This window comes from Otolemur garnettii, unplaced genomic scaffold (assembly GCF_000181295.1).
Source record: "Otolemur garnettii isolate 467f Iridium unplaced genomic scaffold, OtoGar3 scaffold00017, whole genome shotgun sequence".
Lineage (NCBI taxonomy): Eukaryota > Metazoa > Chordata > Mammalia > Primates > Galagidae > Otolemur > Otolemur garnettii.
The window spans coordinates 24,149,308-24,168,783 of NW_003852412.1; the positions used below are offsets into that span (position 1 = coordinate 24,149,308).

General features: G+C 39.7%; 1 protein-coding gene across 1 annotated transcript in view; it reads left to right on the forward strand.

Annotated features, from left to right (window-relative positions):
• The window catches only part of ADGRV1 (adhesion G protein-coupled receptor V1), a 552,089-nt gene that overhangs the window by 186,809 nt on the left and 345,804 nt on the right, over positions 1-19,476 (forward strand). Inside the window, exons 60-70 of the mRNA XM_012802802.2 lie at positions 3,437-3,554; positions 5,263-5,386; positions 6,342-6,480; positions 6,645-6,830; positions 7,419-7,651; positions 10,183-10,331; positions 12,001-12,202; positions 12,725-12,944; positions 15,059-15,298; positions 16,635-16,784; positions 18,405-18,878. Of these exons, the coding sequence (XP_012658256.2) occupies positions 3,437-3,554; positions 5,263-5,386; positions 6,342-6,480; positions 6,645-6,830; positions 7,419-7,651; positions 10,183-10,331; positions 12,001-12,202; positions 12,725-12,944; positions 15,059-15,298; positions 16,635-16,784; positions 18,405-18,878 (2,235 nt within the window). The remainder of the gene's footprint in view (positions 1-3,436; positions 3,555-5,262; positions 5,387-6,341; positions 6,481-6,644; positions 6,831-7,418; positions 7,652-10,182; positions 10,332-12,000; positions 12,203-12,724; positions 12,945-15,058; positions 15,299-16,634; positions 16,785-18,404; positions 18,879-19,476) is intronic.

The window sequence follows — 19,476 nt, forward strand, 5'->3', positions numbered from 1 at the left end:
CTCACTCTAGCTCCCCGCTCTGGAGTGTGCCCTCGACCGCTCACTCTAGCTCCCCGCTCTGGAGTGTGCCCTCAACTGCTCACTCTAGCTCCCCGCTCTGGAGTGTGCACTGAGGCTGACTTCGCCTGCCGCCTGTGTCTGTGTCATTTTCATCTACTTTCCTTTCTTCCCTTGTGATATGGAAGTAGCCACTGAAAAGTAAAAGGACACAGGTTTTCTAGCCAGCTGGAGTCCACTGCACATCTTCACTCTACCATTTAATGCTCTGTGACTTCAGGAGAATTAATTTCTCTGACACTCGGTTTCCTGGCTGCAAAACGAGGATAATAATGCCTTAACCTGATCAAGGGCTGTGAGAATACATGAGAGGATGTTTGTGATGAGACTAACAAATGCCCTGTCACTTAGAATGGGCTTTGTACAATAGTTGTCATTTAGGGACATTTGAATAGAGGAGCAGGTTGCTCCCTCCACGAAGGAGAGGAGTAAAACGCATCTCCTTTTCTACACTGGGTGATTAAAAACTTAATTGAATTGAATTGCAAAAAGCTAAGAAACAATTTGTATTTCTATTTTCCTGAAATGGGCTGTGTGGCGTTCCCTAAACCGCTGCTGTGCAGTGCAGTGTAGCAGAATAGTAATAACTGTTCTAAACTTTAAAGAAAAAAGGAGGCCATGTTCAAATGGATTTGGTGAGACACTGATTGAGATCAACAGTTCTGGCTCTTACTATGCTGGGATTATTTAGGAGAATATACTTAAGTCCATTTTGAATCTCTAACAGAAGACATGTTCTGAACTTATTCCCCTTTGAAGCTATCTCATCACCTTTTAATCCCAGAATGTTTATTACTGTCATTTATAAACATTAATCAAGAATGTCCATGTGTAGTCGCCCTTTTTCTCATGACTGGTTGTAGAGCTTTGAGAGCTGGAGGTCAGATGATATGAAGAGCTGTCTCACACAGTAGGAAGAGGGCAATATACGTGGACAAAGTAGTTGATTCTTGTGATTCATGGTACCGTCCATCCTTACTGCTCATTTGTAAATTTGCCTACTCATGAAAATTTATTTGTAACCACTGACATCAGTATTTTTTGGACAGGAGCAATAGCTCGCACCTGTAATCCCAGTAGTTTGTCAGGTCAAGGCAGGAGAATTGCTGAAGGCCGAGAGTTCAAGACAAGCCTGGGCAACAAAGAAAGATTCCTGTCTCTCCAAAAAGTTAAAATTAAAAAATCAGCCAGGCTGGGTGCCCATATCTCAGTGGTTAGGGCACTGCCCACAAGCTCCAGGGCTGGTGGGTTCAAACCCGGCTGGGGCCTGCTAAACAAAAAAAAAAGAAAGAAAGAAAAAGAGCCGGGCGTTGTGGCAGGTGCCTATAGTCCCAGCTACTAGGGAGGCTGAGGCCAGAGAATCACTTGAGCCCATGAGTTTGAGGTTACTGTGAACTATGACAGCACGGCACTCTACTGAGGATGACAACGTGAGACTTTGTCTCAAAAAAAAAAAATACCTAAAACAAAAATAAAATCAGCCAGACACAGTGGCATATGCCTGTAATCTTAGCTACTTGGGGCCTGAGGCAGGAGGATCCCTTGAGCCCAGGAATTTGAAGCTATGGTGACCTACGGTTGTACCACTTTATTCTAGTGTGGGTGACAGAGCAAGACCCTGTTTCAAAAACAGATGCAAAAACAAAAGTGTTGCTGGTGTTTTCATGGTCACTCGGGGACACGAAAAGTGTGAAAAATTTGACACATTCCCAGGTTCAACAAGGCAACACCTTGACTTTTTGTTTCAGCTCTCACACTGTAAACAAATGTCCTTTTTAGTGTCTGTGTAGTGACACTTTTTTTATTCTGGTTCTTTTTGCTGATAACTTCACTGTTTAAAATTACTTCCAAGGATAGCACTAAAATCTGGTATTTCTAAGCAGAAGAAAGCTGTGATGGACCATAAGGAGAAAATGTATGTGTTAGATAAGCTTCATTCAGGCATGAGTTATAATGCTTATTTAGTGGGAAAAACACGTTGGACTCCAAGTTTTTGCCAGTATGCACAAGCCTGCAAACGACCACAGAAATACCTGAGTAATGATTTTGGGGTTACAAATAAAGTTTTGTAAGCAGACACATTCACAAATAGGGAATCCGAGGACAACGAGAATCAGTTGTACATAAAATCAGTAGCACCTTGGAGAAATCACTATACATCCAAAGAAGTCTGCACAAAAAGTTCATGACAATGTGATTTGTGATAGTAAATAACCATTGTTAGATAAATATTGCAAATTGTAGAAATGCAAACCACAGAATCCCCACAGCAATGAAAAAAATAAATTAAATCTGCATTCAGAAACATGGATAAGCTCAGTCGTGTTTGCTGAAGAAACATTAAGAAGCAGACATGCGTTTAAGAGTGCAAGTCGAGAAACAAAGACTTTTGAAGAATGGGATTGAAATGGGCAGATATTCCAGCTTACTGATGGAGTAAGAAAATTTTTTTTAAAGCTTAAGAAACAAGAAAAGTTAGAAAAAGAAATGGGTGGATGAAGGTGACAAAAAGAATAAATAAAAATAAAAGAGACCATCTACTGTCCAGTTCAGGAGCAGGACCAAGTCAGACTGTGCACCCAAGATCCGAGAAAAAAGAATTTAATGAAAAAGAAAATCAATCACGCTTTTTTTGTCTTAGCAGTAATGAGAACAAATGAACTGTAGGAAAAAGTGTATAAAGTAACTAGAAATAAATTCAGCAAGAAACAAGTTGGGCCTGTACAAAAACAAAGAAAAATAAAATCTCAAAGGTGAAGCTAAAAGAAAACTGAAATGTACCAAAAATGTACAGAAAAAGCAGGTTCCTGGATGGAAACACCCCATTTTCTTTCTTATGAGTTGCTGCCTTCAGAGGCTTTGTTACCTAGAAGGTGCCTTTGCTAACTGGACAGCAGTAAGACCTGCTGTGAGTTAAATGACCATGAGGATGAGCAGCATGAGCCTTCTGGGGTCTGGTGGTTGCCCCCACAACTGTAATTCAAGGTCGTCCATACTTTGTTTTTTTTTTTTTTTTTAAATGGAGCTAACTGTTCCTTACAAGGATTAAACCTGTGATAGCTGTCTGTTTACATTTTGGTGTAACCATTTAGCTCTCTTTAAAAGGTTCTGTTCTCAATGATTAAAAATTTTTAGTAAAATTAGGGGTTGTTCTAAATATTTTTCCAGTTTTGCCATTAAGAAACCTAAGAGGAACTTAGGTGATTTTTATATTGTAATTTTGCGTAGGTGGAAACCCATACGCAACCCATAATTCTAGGAAACAAAAAGCATACACTTAAAAAATACTCATGGAGGTAGGCTGTAGTCTGCTAATGGGATCTTTCCAAAACTGGCTTTGCTGATCTGGACTATTTGCTGTTCCTCTCATCTGATGTAGACTGAAGCCGAGAAGACCATAGAGCTGCGTGCTCTGCAGCACACCCTGCTGGAGGAGGACAGGCGTTTCACCATTCAGCTGATGTCAGTTGATGAGGTAGAAATATCTCCGGTAAAAGGTAAGAGAAATTAACATTTTTGGAATTTCAAAAGTAGGCTGTCACCAAAATGTAACCAGTGATTCAGTAGTTATAGAAGATAGGCAATGTGAGGATTTGTAATTCCTAAAATGTTTGTTATAACATGTTGAAGGTAAGGAATTTTTATAATTAAAATTATAATACCCAATATTAGTAAGATTGAGGTCAAAATTTCCCATTGCTTAGCTGTGTGGTTTTCATTTTTTAACAAAGATGTTCATGGTAGTAATGTTTATAAAATATAAAAGAAAAGATAGAAGCTTCCTAAGTTAACAGTAAGAAGCTGGTGAAAGTGATAGAACACTATGTAACAATTATTGTAATAATGTAGCAGCAAAACTCTCGATGACATTAAAAATTAAGACTAATTGTTATGTTGCCGTAACAGTCTTCACAGTGTAATGTGTGCTCAGTGTAATTCCACTTTTGTCATTACAAGTCTTACCTGAGTTTAGAATTACTTACATGTAATGCTAGTGGTGGTTTTTGATTACCTATATTTTCTATATGTGTTTACAATGATCACATATTACTTTTGTAAAAACATGTTATTTTAAAATTTACTACATTAATGTGTTTGGTACTGCAGCCTCCCTGTGCCTGTTTTGGCCTGAAAGTAGTTATTTAGGTCTTTTCACATTTCAGACACAAGCATTGTGATTCCCATTTGTTAAAGGTCCACGTGAGGATTTGTTTCTTGGATTTAAAACTAAAGCATTTTTATTGTGCTAAACACAGTAATAACCATACACGTGGTTCAGAACCTTGAGTATGAAAGCTTGGTTAGTGTTACCTTTCTTTCTTTGCCGTCAAGAACTCCCATCCAGTGAGGAAGTCTGTGGCTAACAGCAGATTCCATGGCAAGGACATTCCAAAAATTGTAGACAGTATCACTGTAGGCACTTAAGGTAGTTATTCTTTCTGCATTTTTATCTAGAATACTTTTCCAGCAAGCCTGACAAGGAATCGAATCATTGTGCCGTATTCTTCTATGAGTCTTGTGTCCTTGCAGTTGCCTACATCGTTAACAGTTGTTAAAATGACAGGGTTGAGGTCACATAGGCTAACTAGACACAAGGAGAATAGTCAGTGGATCAGGGTGAATTATTTATCAGTATAAAAAAATCCTTACCTTTCTGTCTAACTGTGATGTTTGCATAGGACCAAGTCCTCTCCATTTCATTAATCCTTTGCCAAAGAAAGTGAGAGCACAGTCACCCAGCTGTTTGTTTCAGGAGACCCTGTGCTTCTGGAAACAATTTTCTTAAAGTTACTTTTAAATTATTATATGGATTGTCAAATACTTGATAACATGTTTAATTTCCATTTTTAGAAATATTTGACACAGTTTTATAAATACAGTGAATTGGTAGAATCAGAAAATTAGAAATAATAATAACCCCAAGAATTCCTGCTTTTGCCACATAGCCATTTGACATAATCACATAGGCAATTGCAGTGAGCTGCAAAATTGTTATCATAGAAGCAAATTAATGCAGATGGAAGAGGAGCACTTGCTTTGCATGGGAGTGATAGCGAAATTATCGTGCACTTTCTCCTGCCCCTTTTGTGAAAGTCTGATGCTGGGCGAGTTATTCGCCTCAGGTCTTCAGCACCTCGCTATGCGTGGCCGGGCATATGCTTAGTGCCCACACGTGTTTGCTGGTACATATCATCTTCAATGTAGGTAGCGCATCAATAATCATTCGAGGAGATACAGGAGCATCCGGAGAAGTTGGGATAGCTCCGTCATCCAGGCACATCCTCATTGGGGAACCCTCAGCAAAATATAATGGTACTGCTGTCATCAGGTAAGGGCTCCATGATTTTTCTTTGCCTGTGTGAGGGTTCTGGAGTTTTATTTAAATAAGTTGTCTTAAATACATCATTATCAGTACATACATAGTCTTTAAGCATTATCTTTTTATATATGGCAACACATGGAGGGTAGACAAATTTGGGGGAGAAGCTGAAAATCTCTGGCTACCTTGAAGTTAGATGGTGAGGAAGTTTCTGATTCCGGGGTGATTTTCACGGCCCGTGTCAGGGGATGCACGTGGACTTAGGATCAGAAGATCCACCCTTTCTTTCCTGTTTTGTCACTACACATGTGATAGCAGAGAGTTAGCTCATCTCTGTAGGCGTGTGCGCCTTAGCTACAAAGTTGTTTCTTAGAAAATTGTCAAGGTCAACATTTTGCTGCTAAGTGGTCTAAAATGGGGCCCACCACACAGACAGATTTCTTTCTCCCGCATTTTCTTCCTGGGAAGCAAAGATGATGCTTTGCTTTTTATCCAGAGCTAAGGAGTTTATCCTTTTCCGTTAGCTCGTGCAGGTATGAAATGCTTTCTCTTCTTTAAGGAACTTTCTTAAGCTGTTTATATTGTGTACCTTATGTGTTAAGTGAAAAAATCTATAAATGCTGTTATTCCTTTAAACTTTATACCTTTGGTGATCAATTTTTGTCACTATTCTTATCAAAATAGATTAACCACAGGCGCCATCCCTTAATAAATGCTTTTTTTTTTTTTTTTGGCAGTTTTGGCCGAGGCTGGGCTTGAACCCGCCACCCCTGGGATATGGGGCCAGCATCCTACTCCTTGAGCCACAGGCACCACCCTATCTTAGGATTTTAAGGCTTTCTTTCTATTTATAGATGGTAGATGAGGTTATTTAAAAGCACAATTTTCTTGAAATAAATGAAAAAATAAAGACACAGCAAATGTTTAGGAAATGTACTGAATCTACATTTGTGTATTGTTGTAGCCTTGTTCGTGGCCCAGGGATCTGGGGGGAGGTCACAGTGTTGTGGGGGATATTCCCTCCTTCCATGGGAGAATTTGCTGAGACCTCAGGAAAACTGACAATGCGAGACGGACAGTCTGCGGCCGTTGTCTTGATACAGGTACTGGGGTCAGCTGGTTCTCTTATGCCCTTTGATCTGTGTGCATGTGTGTGTGTGGGGGGCAGGGAGCAGGTTAATATTATGGTCTGTTGTTTAGGTGACAGGTGTTTTTCTTAAAGTTTTACAGATTCTACCATTAATTGAGTTTTTTTGTCTTTCTCTAGGCATTGAATGATGATATACCAGAGGAGAAGTGTTTCTATGAGTTTCAGCTGACTGCGGTCAGCGAGGGAGGGGTTCTGAGTGCCTCCGGCAGCACTGCCAACATTACCATGGTGGCCAGCGACTCTCCCTATGGCCGATTTGCCTTTTCACAGGAGCAAATTCGAGTGTCAGAAGAAGCACAGAGGGTATAGCGTGAAATGTTTAAAAATTTTAGCATCATTTGTCTTCTAGGTTTTTTTGTTTGTTTGCTTGTTTTTGAGACAGAAGCTCACTCTTCTGCCCAGGCTGCAGTGCCACTGTGGCATCATAGCTCACAGCAACCTCAGACTCTTGGGCTGAAGTGATCCTCTTGCCTCCTGAGTAGCTGGAGAATGCAGGGGCCTGCTATGATGCCCAGCTGGCTTTTCCATTTTTAATAGTGGCAGGGTCGTGCTCTTGCTCAGCTTGGTCTTGAACTTCTGAGCTCAAGCTATTGATATCTGCCTTGACCTCCCAGAGTGCTAGGATTATAGGTGTGAGCCACCACTCGCGACCTATTATTTTTGTTTTTGATACTGATCTTCAAAATGCTCCTTTGTTTCTATTCCAGAGAGTTTTTTCCCACAAGCTAATTAATTCACTTCTAACATCATTATTTTAACATATAACCTCTATAATGTTTTTAAACTAATAACGTAATTTTAACATAATCCTGGTATACAGAATCTTTAATTAGAGACAATACTGTCTGCTAGATGATTTTCCAAATCAAATAGAAAATGCTTTCTGCATAGGTTAACATCACAATCGTCCGTTCTGGCGGCTACTTTGGCCTGGTGAGACTCTGGTATGAGACTGTGAGCGGAACGGCGGAAGCAGGCTTGGATTTTGTTTCCGCTGCTGGGGAGCTCCTCTTTGAAGCAGGGGAGATGGGGAAGAGTCTGCACGTGGAGATCCTTAATGATGACCGTCCTGAAGGCCCTGAGGAATTTTCTGTAGCAATTACAAAGGTGGAACTTCAGGGAAGGTAAAGGGAAAAAAGAAATTAGAAAAAAAAATGAGAAAAAGTGAGAGAGAGAAAGCAAAGCTGTAGAGCCAGTCTCTATGTGTGGAGGTTAATACTGAAGTTCTGTCCCTACTGTTTCTTAGAGTTGAGGGAATTAAAACAGGGCATACAAGGGAAATTATGACAAGGACTGATTTTTTTTGGTGGTTGTTCTTTTTTTTTTTTTGCAATTTTCTAAAATACAACTTTTCCTCCTGGAAGTTGAAAGCAGAAAGCTTGTTTCTGGGCAGCCAGGGAACTGAACATGATGTGGGCTTCTAAGCAAGGAAATAGCCTAACAGTTTTCTAAGACAAAGTTAGCTAATGTGTCCGAATTTGCTTTTCCTTATTTCCATACCTGTGGAAGGGCTGGAACAGAGAGTTCCTCTCCTTGGTACCTGTGAAAGTTGTATTGTCTTCTCTGTGTGAAAGAGATGGATACTTGCCCTCTTGCAGTTTTACATGGTGGGGGCGGGGAGGAGTAGTGGGTGGAGTTGAGTCAAAGACATTTGGCCATTAATGTGCAGGCGTTTTCAGTGAAGATCAAGAATTCACCGTACCGAGTCCCTGTGGGACAGATGTGATAAGGGAGAAAACAGTACAGCACACCCAAATACCCACAGCAGACAGGCACCTCTGCACAGACAGCAGATAAGAGGGAACGTCAGCTAGAATAAAGTTTGCATTTATAGAAGTGTCAAAGATATTTGTCTGGCGAAAAATTGTTTTTGCATTTGTATTATAAATATCATGCCTTGAAAACTTTTTAAACTAAAATACTTCACTTGTGGCTGGACCAGTGAATCCCAATTTTCTGTTGAATTCAAGCCTATCAACAGAGAGGCAGTTGAGAGAGCAAGTTTCAGGTCTGTTTACAGAAAATTCAGCAGTTCTGGAGAACAGCAGGGCAGTTCCTCACAGAGCTGGTGTTCTCCTGTTTCCTTTGTTACCTTGATATTCTCATAGGAACAAGAGGCAGCATTGTCACTAATCATCTTAGTATACACTGAGCATATACAGAGTTACAAAATATTCCCGCATCATAAGTGTTATGTTATTCATCATATAGTATTCCTACCCCACACTAAATTTATAGGTCATCAGTGCTTTACTAAGTGTATAACTCAGCACAGGGTCCTTGGAGCATCCAGTTCCCTGACATTATCTGTAACAGAGGCCTAGATGTGAATAAACAATTCTAGGTGGTACACCCAGGCCATCCAGACCTGCTGGGGCTGGCCAGCAGTGCCTGCCCTGTAATGGCTATTTTGGATAACAGTGGCCGCCATCGCAGTGGCTTAGGTAGCATGCATATCATCCTATCTGAGAAAAACATATTGTGGGGCTTTATACTCCAAACTTTAAGTTTCTCATAAATGTGCCTGTGTCTGGCAATAGGAATGAATTTGTGCTCTCTGTAAATATGTTCAAATTTGAGCTGGTCACTAACTATTTTAATTAAATAAGTGCAATTTGATAAAAGTAGCTCGTGAAACGTGAGATTATATGTGTGTTTTTGACTAACTAGGGCTTGGAGATTGTGGGAAAACATGTTTTTACTTCCAGATACATATCTAGGCCTCTTTTGATTTGAAAACAAAAGTAGTAAAACTCAGTATGTTTCTCCTTTATCCTAGTTGTTAGAAAAGTGCCTTGGTGTTCAGTTATGGTCTACATAACTGATCACCAGTCTACAGCCCATCTCAGACCACTGATAACAGCAGCCTTCATTATTTAATGTATCAATCCTGAACATTCTAATTTTGTCTTATATATAATTGACTAGTGTGCTACCCTTTAACACTAGGTAAAGTATGAATACTAGGTAAATATAACTTGGGAACCAAAGGAAGGGTGAAATGTTTTTGTACCCTTTTTAACTTCAGGAATTATAGTCACGAAAAGCACTGAAAGTCAAAATATTTGTTTGATGGGAATGATATTAATCTACTAAAACTGCTTTTGCAGGAATATGTCATTACATATGTAAACTACCATCTATATTAAAGAATAGAGGCATTGATTATAATTGGTTTCCATAGAAATTGCTCTCTTGAATCTTGATTTAGCTTGAAATTTTAGACGTGACAGTCACTGTTTCTTTAAAGTATCCCTCTTAAGCTAGCACTGCAAATCTCCAGCCCTGCTGATTTACTATCTCTGAGTACACTAAGCCTATCACTAAGCATTTTCTTCAGCATGATCCCCCAAAGCGTATATTATGGTAGCTTCTTCCTAATTTCCTGTCCCATTGTCCAAGTTTAGTAACTTTTTATTATTTTTGGTTTTATGCAGGGACTGATGATTAAGAGCAGCACAGTAATCTGTTTCAAAATATCATTCCAGAAAATAAAGAGTGTCTTAGTGTTGAGGATCTTCGAAAGTATTAAATACTTACTAGAATGAAGTTAGAGGAGCTAAAAGAACTGTTCAATTCATGCTAAGGAATTATGTATTTCTTCACCCTGTTTTATTATTTTATTTTAATTTTTTATTTTGTATGACTTTGCCAGAGGGTATGATTTTACCATCCAAGAAAATGGACTTCAAATAGATCAACCTCCTGAAATAGGAAACATCTCTATTGTTCGAATCACAATAATGAAAAGTGATAATGCAGAGGGCATCATTGAATTTGACCCAAAGTATACGGCTTTTGAAGGTATGTTCAGTTACTTCCTTCCAAGTTAGTTTACTAACGCTCTGAATTACAGAGTAGCTAAGCATGGTGTTCAGTTTGACTTCCCATATGTAAATTTTCTTGGTTTGCTTTGTGTGTTTCCACATATACCTTTACATTTATTTATTTGCTTATTTTGCAAATAGACTTTTTGTTACCTTTGGGTAGTCTTGAACCTTGCTGTGATTGGCAAAATTAAATGATTAGGAACAAAGCAATCTGGAAAAATTATGTTTAAACTTAAGATTATCAAAATGTTTCTGTTCCAAACATTTTAATGAAAATCTTTCTAATTTATGCATACTTAATTTCACATCAGAAATCAGTGAACATTCACTTTCTGATGAATAATCATCTCTGGAGTTAACATTTTACTGGATTGTAGATACAGGTTGTATCTAGATCTTTGATCTTGCTTTCTTTTTTCTTTTTTTTTTTTTTTGAGATGGAGCCTCAAGCTATCCCCCTGGGTAGAGTGCTATGGCATCACAGCTCACAGCAACCTCCAACTCCTGGGCTCAAGCGAGTCTCCTGCCTCAGCCTCCCAAGTAGCTGGGACTACAGGCGCCCGCCACAGCGCCTGGCCATTTTTTGGTTGCAGCCATCATTGTTGTTTGGTGGGCCCGGGCTGGGGATTCGAACCTGCCACCTTAGGTGTATGTGGCTGGCGCCTTAGCCGCTTGAGCCACAGGTGCCGAGCCTGATCTTGCTTTCTTAAAACAGTTCCTAGTAGGAACTTAGACAATTTTGCCAATTATTTCCTCTGGTAGAAGCTAAATACAGCTAAATATTTAAAAGAAATACGGAATGAGGTTTTATTCCTTCCTGGGTAGGAAGAGATAGCTGCCTTTTTCTAGGAAATGATTTTATTCAAAGGCAGATTATGAATGTAACTTTAAAAATAAATGTGTTGTCTTGTTGCTACAATTAACTTATTGGCTTCATTACCAATGAAGATATTCTTTGGTTATCTAGCCATGTTAATGTTTATCAGAAATTGCTTTAGGAGTTGGTGTGTAATGACTCTGTCAGGAAGACGCCACTCACTGTATTGTGAGCTCAGTCTATAGCTGGTAAAAGTCATATTGCATTTTGGCATCGAGAAATAAATGAGACTTTGAATTTTTTCTGTTTACTGTTCTCTGATTTGCTATCTGTGGGCAATTTTTGGCCAATACACTTTTACTGTTACAAGTTCAGCATTATTTATAGCTATACCTAATGTGAACCCTACTAAATGATATTTTCATATGGAGAGGTTATCATAGCTTAAGAAGAAATAGTTATTTTTGAAAGTAATTTTTAAGTTGAAATGAAACATTAAGGGTCCATTTTCAGATTCACAAGATTTCATAGGAATTGAAATATAATTGCATTGTATTTATATCTTGACTTTTAAAACATTCATAAGCTACAAATAACATAAATCTCCTTTACTTACAATACTGTATTTATATTTCAACTAAATGACTGAAAAGTCATGAATTTTTACTAACCACTTTTTAAAATGATAAGTGATTCCTGGTGAATTTTGTCATTGAGCACTTATGTTGTACCAGTCCTATTTAATTTCCAGATTTAATTTGGCTGACTCTTATAAAAAGTAGTGGCTTTATCTGGTTGACCAGTTAATTCTCAATTCCCATTACAGTGGAGGAAGATGTTGGATTGATCATGATTCCAGTGGTGAGGCTGCGTGGAACTCATGGCCGCGTGACAGCTGATTTCATCTCACAGAGCTCCTCTGCCCTTCCTGGAGGTGTCGATTACATCCTACACGGCAGCTCAGTCACCTTTCAGCATGGACAAAACTTAAGTTTTATAAATATCTCCATCATTGATGACAACGAAAGGTTAGTAATGTGGGAAATAACATGGGAATACATAAATCATGACTGTTGTGTTCCAACCTGGCATGTGTTTCGAATTGATAATAGAGCTTTAGGGAATCCATGTGCCCCCTGAGAAACAACAGGTGAGAGCCTGGGGGAAGGGTAATGAGCAGGCGAAGGGGCTGGGAGACCAGTGTGTTTGCGTATGTTACTGTATTGTAAATAGAGGCAATAATAGTTTCTGTTTCTCTAGACTTAGAATGTCTAATCAGAATGTGGGAACATCCTCCAGTTTGCTCCCTGAATACATTATGCATAATTAAATTCCCTTAAATAGGGCAGGGAAGTCTAATAACTGTCGTAGGTTATATAACATTGGCGTTGATCATTCACACGTATAGCCGAGCAGCCTCTTCTTGCCACTTGGTGTGTGACTACTGTGCCTGAATATGTATGACCAATTTGGGAAATGACTAGTTATTTGGATTTTACAAGCACTCTAACATGTTTGGTCTCACAGAATGGCTCCTTCTTGCTCTGCAGTGAATTTGAGGAGCCCATTGAGATTCTGCTCACCGGAGCTACTGGCGGAGCGGTCCTTGGGCGCCACCTAGTGAGCAGAATCACAATCGCCAAGAACGACTCTCCCTTTGGCGTTGTAAGATTTCTCAATCAAAGCAAAATTTCTCTCCCTAACCCCAATTCCACAATGATTTTATCCTTGGTGCTGGAGCGGGCCGGAGGACTCATGGGAGAGATTCAGGTAGAGTTATTTTCCCCATAATTTTAAAAATAATTTTTGATAGACCAAGTATACTGTTAGATTTTCTTAGTCCCTGATATGTTTATTTACAATCAATAAATATTTATTAATTACCTTGTAAGTGGAAAGCAACTTCTGAGTCCAGTGAGGTACATAAAAATGTACAAGGCATACACATGTCTTCAGAAAACTCTTGAGGGCTTGTTAGAAATTATGGCAATGATTCTGATAAAATTCATCAATCCAATGAGTATTTTGTTAATATGTGCCAGGCCCTTCCCTAGTCCTGGGAACATGCTGGAGTATTAGATTGACCTTATCTTTTGTCTCATAGAGTTTTCATTTCAGTAAGCAGAGTTGAACAATAAACAGTTTAATAAGTACAAAGAAGATCATCTGATAACAATAAGGGCTCTATAAAATTGTGAGTGGTCTGGTGGGTGGTGAGGGTGTGATATTGAAGCTGAAAGGTGAGGTTTGAGAAAGTGGTCAGAGGGGTGAGCACTGAAGAGTGTTTCAGGCGTGGAGCGGCCCATGTGGTCAGGGCTTCAGTGGGGTTTGACCACATAGAACCTCCTATGCCAGTTTAAAGATGTCGTTCTCAGTGCAAATAGGGTGCTATTAGAGAGTTGTAGGATGGGGAGTAGAGTCACGAGATTGTCATTTGAAACAGCTGGTTTATGTCTGCTTTGAGGAAAATGGATCATGAAGAATCCAGTGCCCAGTAGCACTGGAGCGGAGAGGGCGGCTGGGAGGCCATGCCCCCTGCTGTGGGGGTTGCTGACTGAGACTCAGGCACAGTGCCGGACATAGAGATGGCAGGGAGTGAGCTGACACTGAGTGGTTTTGGAGGAAAAAATAATCAGGCTCAGTGGAGGCTGAGGGACAGAGGAATCAAGGGTATCTCCTAGAATTTTAGTTTGAGCAGCCGGATGAATGGTAGTGCTGTTTTGCAGAGATGCAGAAGCTTGGGAAAGATCAAGCGTTCTGTTTTGGCTACGTGTATTTGCAGTGCTAATGGATGTCCTGGGGCAGGGGTCAAGGTCAAGTAGGCAGCGGAGTGTCAGAGTATGTGCTGTGGGGTGGTCAGGGCTGCAGACACAGCTGTGGAAGGTGTTGTCACATGGGGAAGCTCTGAAACTGTGGGACCCACGGAGGATGGATAGAGATGTGAGGTTGCAGCAGTTAGAGACCAACAGAGGGAGAGCCAGTAAAGAAGACTGAGAAGTAAAGGAGGAGGAAAACTAGGGACAGCGGGTATCACATGCGTGTCATGTAAGCCCAGAAAGACTGGACAGTGTTTTAAGAGGGGAGTCATCTGGGTCCAAGGCAGGTGAAGGATCAAGAAAGAAGCTAAAAGAAGTGCTCAGTGCTTTTTCTTCATAGATGATAGAAGAGGGATTCAATGTCAAGTTATAGAAACTTAAAACTTCCTTTATTATAAAACAAACAGTAGAACCTCTGTAAGTTGACCACCAAGAGACTATGACAAACTGGTCAACACACAGAGATGGCCAACACAAGGAGCTGGGCCTTCGGATGTGTGGTGCCTGTCGGGTCAACTTGAGCAGGTGGTCAGTGCAAGGTGCGTAACGCTGGAGGTTCTACTATATTAACATTTCTTTCTTAGAACAACTTAGGAGATTTCTGTTCATCTTATACTAGCATTTAAATATATTTAGAAGAGGCTGCAACACCCAGCAGACTTTTCATGTGGTTTTGTTGTCTTACATGTAAGGTTTGAAAGGTAGAACCTGTGTACACCATAGTAGGACGGTATATATTTTTAAATGTTTATATTTCTCTCCAAATTTTTAATACATATTTTTACAACTTTGTTGTCCTGTGGTAATGATAAATAACTAGATATTAATATTTTTCTTCTCATTAAACAGTTTTCTCTTTGGAAACTGATATTCTGTGGGCATATAGTGTAGATTTCAAATATTGCTTATAATCCAGAAAAAGAGTTTATCAAACAAGGATTTGCTGAGATATCCAGAACAGTAGCCCTGTGTATGTGCATGTTTTCTTAGTACTACATACCCTGCAATGATTCTTTGCTTAAAACTGATCATCTCTATTAAAAAATCAAAAACAAAACCATCCTGCAGGTGAACTGGGAGATAGCAGGACCCAATTCTCAGGAAGCCTTACCAGCACAGAACAGAGACATCGCAGACCCAGTGAGCGGGTTCTTCCATTTCGGAGAAGGAGAAAGTGGACAGAGAACTATAAGTCTAACAATCTATCCTCATGAAGAAATCGAAATTGAAGAGACTTTCATTGTTAAACTTAAACTTGTGAAAGGGGAAGCTAAATTAGACTCCAGGGCTAAAGATGTTACATTAACAGTAAGTCTGACTTAATGTTTCTCACAAAATTTTGGATTTAATAGATTGATCAGAAAGTACATTTACACTTGCTGAAATGCTATATGCTCATGAACTTTACAAAACCAAATGAAGTCATAATAATTCTGATGGGTCAACCTTTCTGGTTTCTATGTCAGTTCACTGCACTGCCAGATTGTTGGTAATACTTTTCAAAAACATGGTAATATGGTAAAAAATACTTATTTTACAATCTTCAAGAAGACTTGGTGTTTTCAGAATATTTGGTGGGTTTAGAGAGGAGGTATTTATTATATCATCCTAAACCACTGGATATCTGTGTCATCAAAACATAAAAATTATTAACTAGTTGTGAGTCAGATTATTTGAAGGAAAATTGTTATTTGTTCAAATAGCACAGTGATGTGGGTGGATCAGGCCTGAGTTCAATGTATTTGATATCAACTACTCAGTCTACCAGGGCCAGAAAGGGCTGGGGACCAAGGCTACTGGAGAATACTCTTATTTAGACTCTTTAGCAGTCAGAGTTTCTAGAAAAACAGAATCAATAGGAGAGGGGGAGAAAGAGATACCAGGCAGACAGAATTTAAGGAATCAAATCAACGTACATGATTATGGGGTCTGGCAAGTCCAAATCCATGGAATAGGCTGTCAGGCAAGAAACTCAGGAAAGAGTTGAAGTTGTGGTCTTGAGCTTGAATTTTATGGGACTGCCAAATAGAATGGAAACTCAAGCAGGATTTGTAAGTTACTGTCTTGAGGTAAAATTCCTTTTTCTCCAGGCCTTCAACTGTTTAGATGAGGCCCACCTGCATTCTCAGGGCTAATCTCAGTTACATAGAGTCAACTGATCGTACATGTTAACCATGTCTACCAGATACCTTCACAGTAACACCTAGACTACTGTTTGACCAAACAACTGGGCACCATGTCCTTGCCAATTTGAATAAAATTAACTACCACATGGCTATTTTGCCTCTCTCCATATTAATAGAAGGAAATTAACAAAAATTAACTGGTTTAATGTAGCAAATGTGAGATGAATAAGGCAAAACTCAGGCATCCGAGTACTATCCTTTTGTATTCTACAAATTGTAGTTGACTTAATAGTTATTCTCATTATATTTGGCGAATAAGGACCTACTTCTTCTAGACAACAGTCAATGTAGTGAAGAAGTTTTTCAAAAATGAGGTAGCTGGGAGGTTACATTGAAATGTCATTTCCATGTTTCTTTCATTTCCTCACTTGCTATGTGTATCAATTTGTTGGATACTGTAATCTCTTTCATGGTTGTTCTATATGTTATTTACTCTGCCCCCTGTTTATATTTTTTAGATACAAAAGTTTGGTGATCCAAATGGAGTTGTTCAGTTTGCTCCCGAGTCTCTCTCTAGGAAGACGTATTCAGAGCCCCCTGCTCTGGAGGGGCCCCTCCTCATCACGTTCTTTGTCAACAGAGTCAAGGGCACCTTCGGAGAAATTAAGGTATTACATTTCATTTGATTTTTCTCAGTAGAGTACCAATTTGCCAAAATGTGGTTAAGAGGGACAGAGAAATTGTGGAAGTTTTGACGAACTGAAGTTGTGTGAGTTTTCCGAGAAACTGGAGGGCTTCATTTAAGCACCTTCAGGCTCTTCAGCTGGCCTTGGCCTCTGGCTGTCTCCCTGAATTAAATTTGTAAGGATTACTCCAGCACAGTGGTTCTCAACCTTCCTAATGCTTCGACCCTTTAATACAGTTTCTCATGTTGTGGTGACCCCAACCATAAAATTATTTTCATAATTTTGCTCCTGTTATGAATTGTAATGTAAATATCTGATATGCAGGATGGTCTTAGGCGACCCCTGTGAAAGGGTCATTTGACCCCCCAAAAGTGTCCCAACCCACGGGTTGAAAACCACTGTGCAAGACAGTCCTCACACTTCTTCATGAAGGACTGAAATATTTTACATTGCATTTTTTGCCTTAGCATGAAGTCTTTCCCACTTAAGCCTTTTAATAATTTTTGTGAGCTAGGTGCAGTGGCTCATACCTGTAATCCCAGCACTCTGGGAGGCTGAAGCAAGAGGATCTTTGAACTCAGGAATTCCAGAACAGCCTGAATGAGAGTGAGACCCCATCTCTTCTAAATATAGAAAAATTAGCCAGGTGTTGTGGCGGATGCCTGTACTCCCAGCTGCTTGGGAGACCCTCATCTCTACTAAAGATAGAAAAACTAGCCAGGTGTTGTGGTGGGTGCCTTGGGAGACTGACACAGGAGCATTGCTTGAGACGGAGACACTTTGAGGATGCTGTGAGCTGTGATGCATAATAAAATAATAAAAAAGTAAAAATAATAAAAAAATTAAAAAGGTAAAATGATAATTTTTGTGAATTCTTAACAATATTCCTCAGGGCTTTTACTTGACATACTTTTTCTGTTTAGCAGCTGTTTTTAAGAGGTTGCATTTGTGTATGCATCGACAGAGAATGTTTGGGATAACTTTGTAATCCTCTTGATGTTTGGCTAACAGATCAGCATACTTTGTGTACTTGAAAAACATTTTAAAAAACCTGCTTTTTGTGGGTGGTGCCTGTGACTCAAAAGGGTAGGGCGCTGGCTCCACATGCCGGAGGTGGCGGATTCAAACCCAGCCCTGGCCAAAAACAAAACAAAACAAAAAAACTCTGCTTTTTTGGAATTTCTCTATACACTTACCCCTTACCTCTTTCCTGTATTGGAGATTAATTGGTATTTCCTCATTTGAGCCTTTATGGTTTGCAGGCCAAGAATTCTTGAAAAAAAATGGTAATTCCTTGATGTCTTATAGCTAATTATCTTTTAATTAAAAACAAAAACACATTCTGATTTGAATTGTTAAATTATCTGCTGACTTTCTGTAGAAGCAGGGGAAATAATTTTGCAATCTTGTCCTGCAAATTGCATTGCATCTAACAGCCTGAAAGAGTTAATATACTTTCCACACTGACATATATTGGAGAGTTTGGCTTTGGATATGATGATGCACAATTAGAAAACATAATTTAAAGGATTTTGGTTCAAGGAACTTACTTAAATCACTTTGTTGTATTTTTCCCCTGTGATTTTTACTGGGTTTTTACAGGTTTACTGGGAATTAAGTAGTGCCTTGGATATTACTGATGACTTTTCTTCCACATCTGGATTTTTCACCATTGCTGATGGAGAGAGTGAAGCGAGCTTTGATGTTCATTTGCTACCAGATAATGTGCCCGAGGTAGAGGAAGAATATTCCATCCAGCTTGTGTCCGTGGAGGGAGGAGCAGAACTAGATCCCGAGAGGTGCATCACGCGGTTTTCGGTGTACGCGAATGAGGACCCCCACGGCGTGTTTGCCCTGTACCCCGATCGCCAGTCAATTCTTATTGGGCAGAACCTAATTAGATCCATCCAAATCAACATAACCCGGCTTGCTGGCACGTTTGGGGACGTGGCTGTTGGATTTCGAATATCGTCTGATCATAAAGAACAGCCGATTGTGGCTGAACATGCAGCGAGGCAGCTGGTGATCAGAGACGGTGCCAGATACAGGGTGGACACGGTGCCAATAAAGAGTCAGGTTCGTGGTGTCTCTCACTCTCCTCATCTTTCCAAGAAAACTCCTTCAAGTGGAGGAGTAAACCCCATCACCGTTTAAATGTTTATTCAGATATGTAAAGTTAACTATTTGAAAAATGCCTTAGAATGTGCATAATATTGGATAATACATTTGTTGATTATAAATAAACATATTCCTATTTGGAAATAATATATAGGGTGGCCATAAAGTTCATGTGCAATTTAAAACTGTGCAATTTTAAATTGCACAGACTTATGGCCGTCTTATATTTTTGTCTAGATTGTAGCAGACACTCATGTTCATATATACCCACATACTTACCAGTGCACACATGGGTACGCGTGTGTAGAGACTCTTACACAATTGTTGAGGGGGAGAAATTTTCAGGCCTCCATGAGCTCCCCCTAAAATGCAGTGGGAGAGATGGCTGTCTGCGCCCTGGGGCTGGAAGGGCTCTGTGAGCACAGAGACTGGGACCTGCTGCTCTCCTTAAAAATTTGGAACATGGGAAATTGGCTGTGATTTTCTGTGATGGTAATGAGGAGAAAGGGTGCAGACCGTTCTATCTACATTTGGGGTGTGAATGATAAGAATGCAG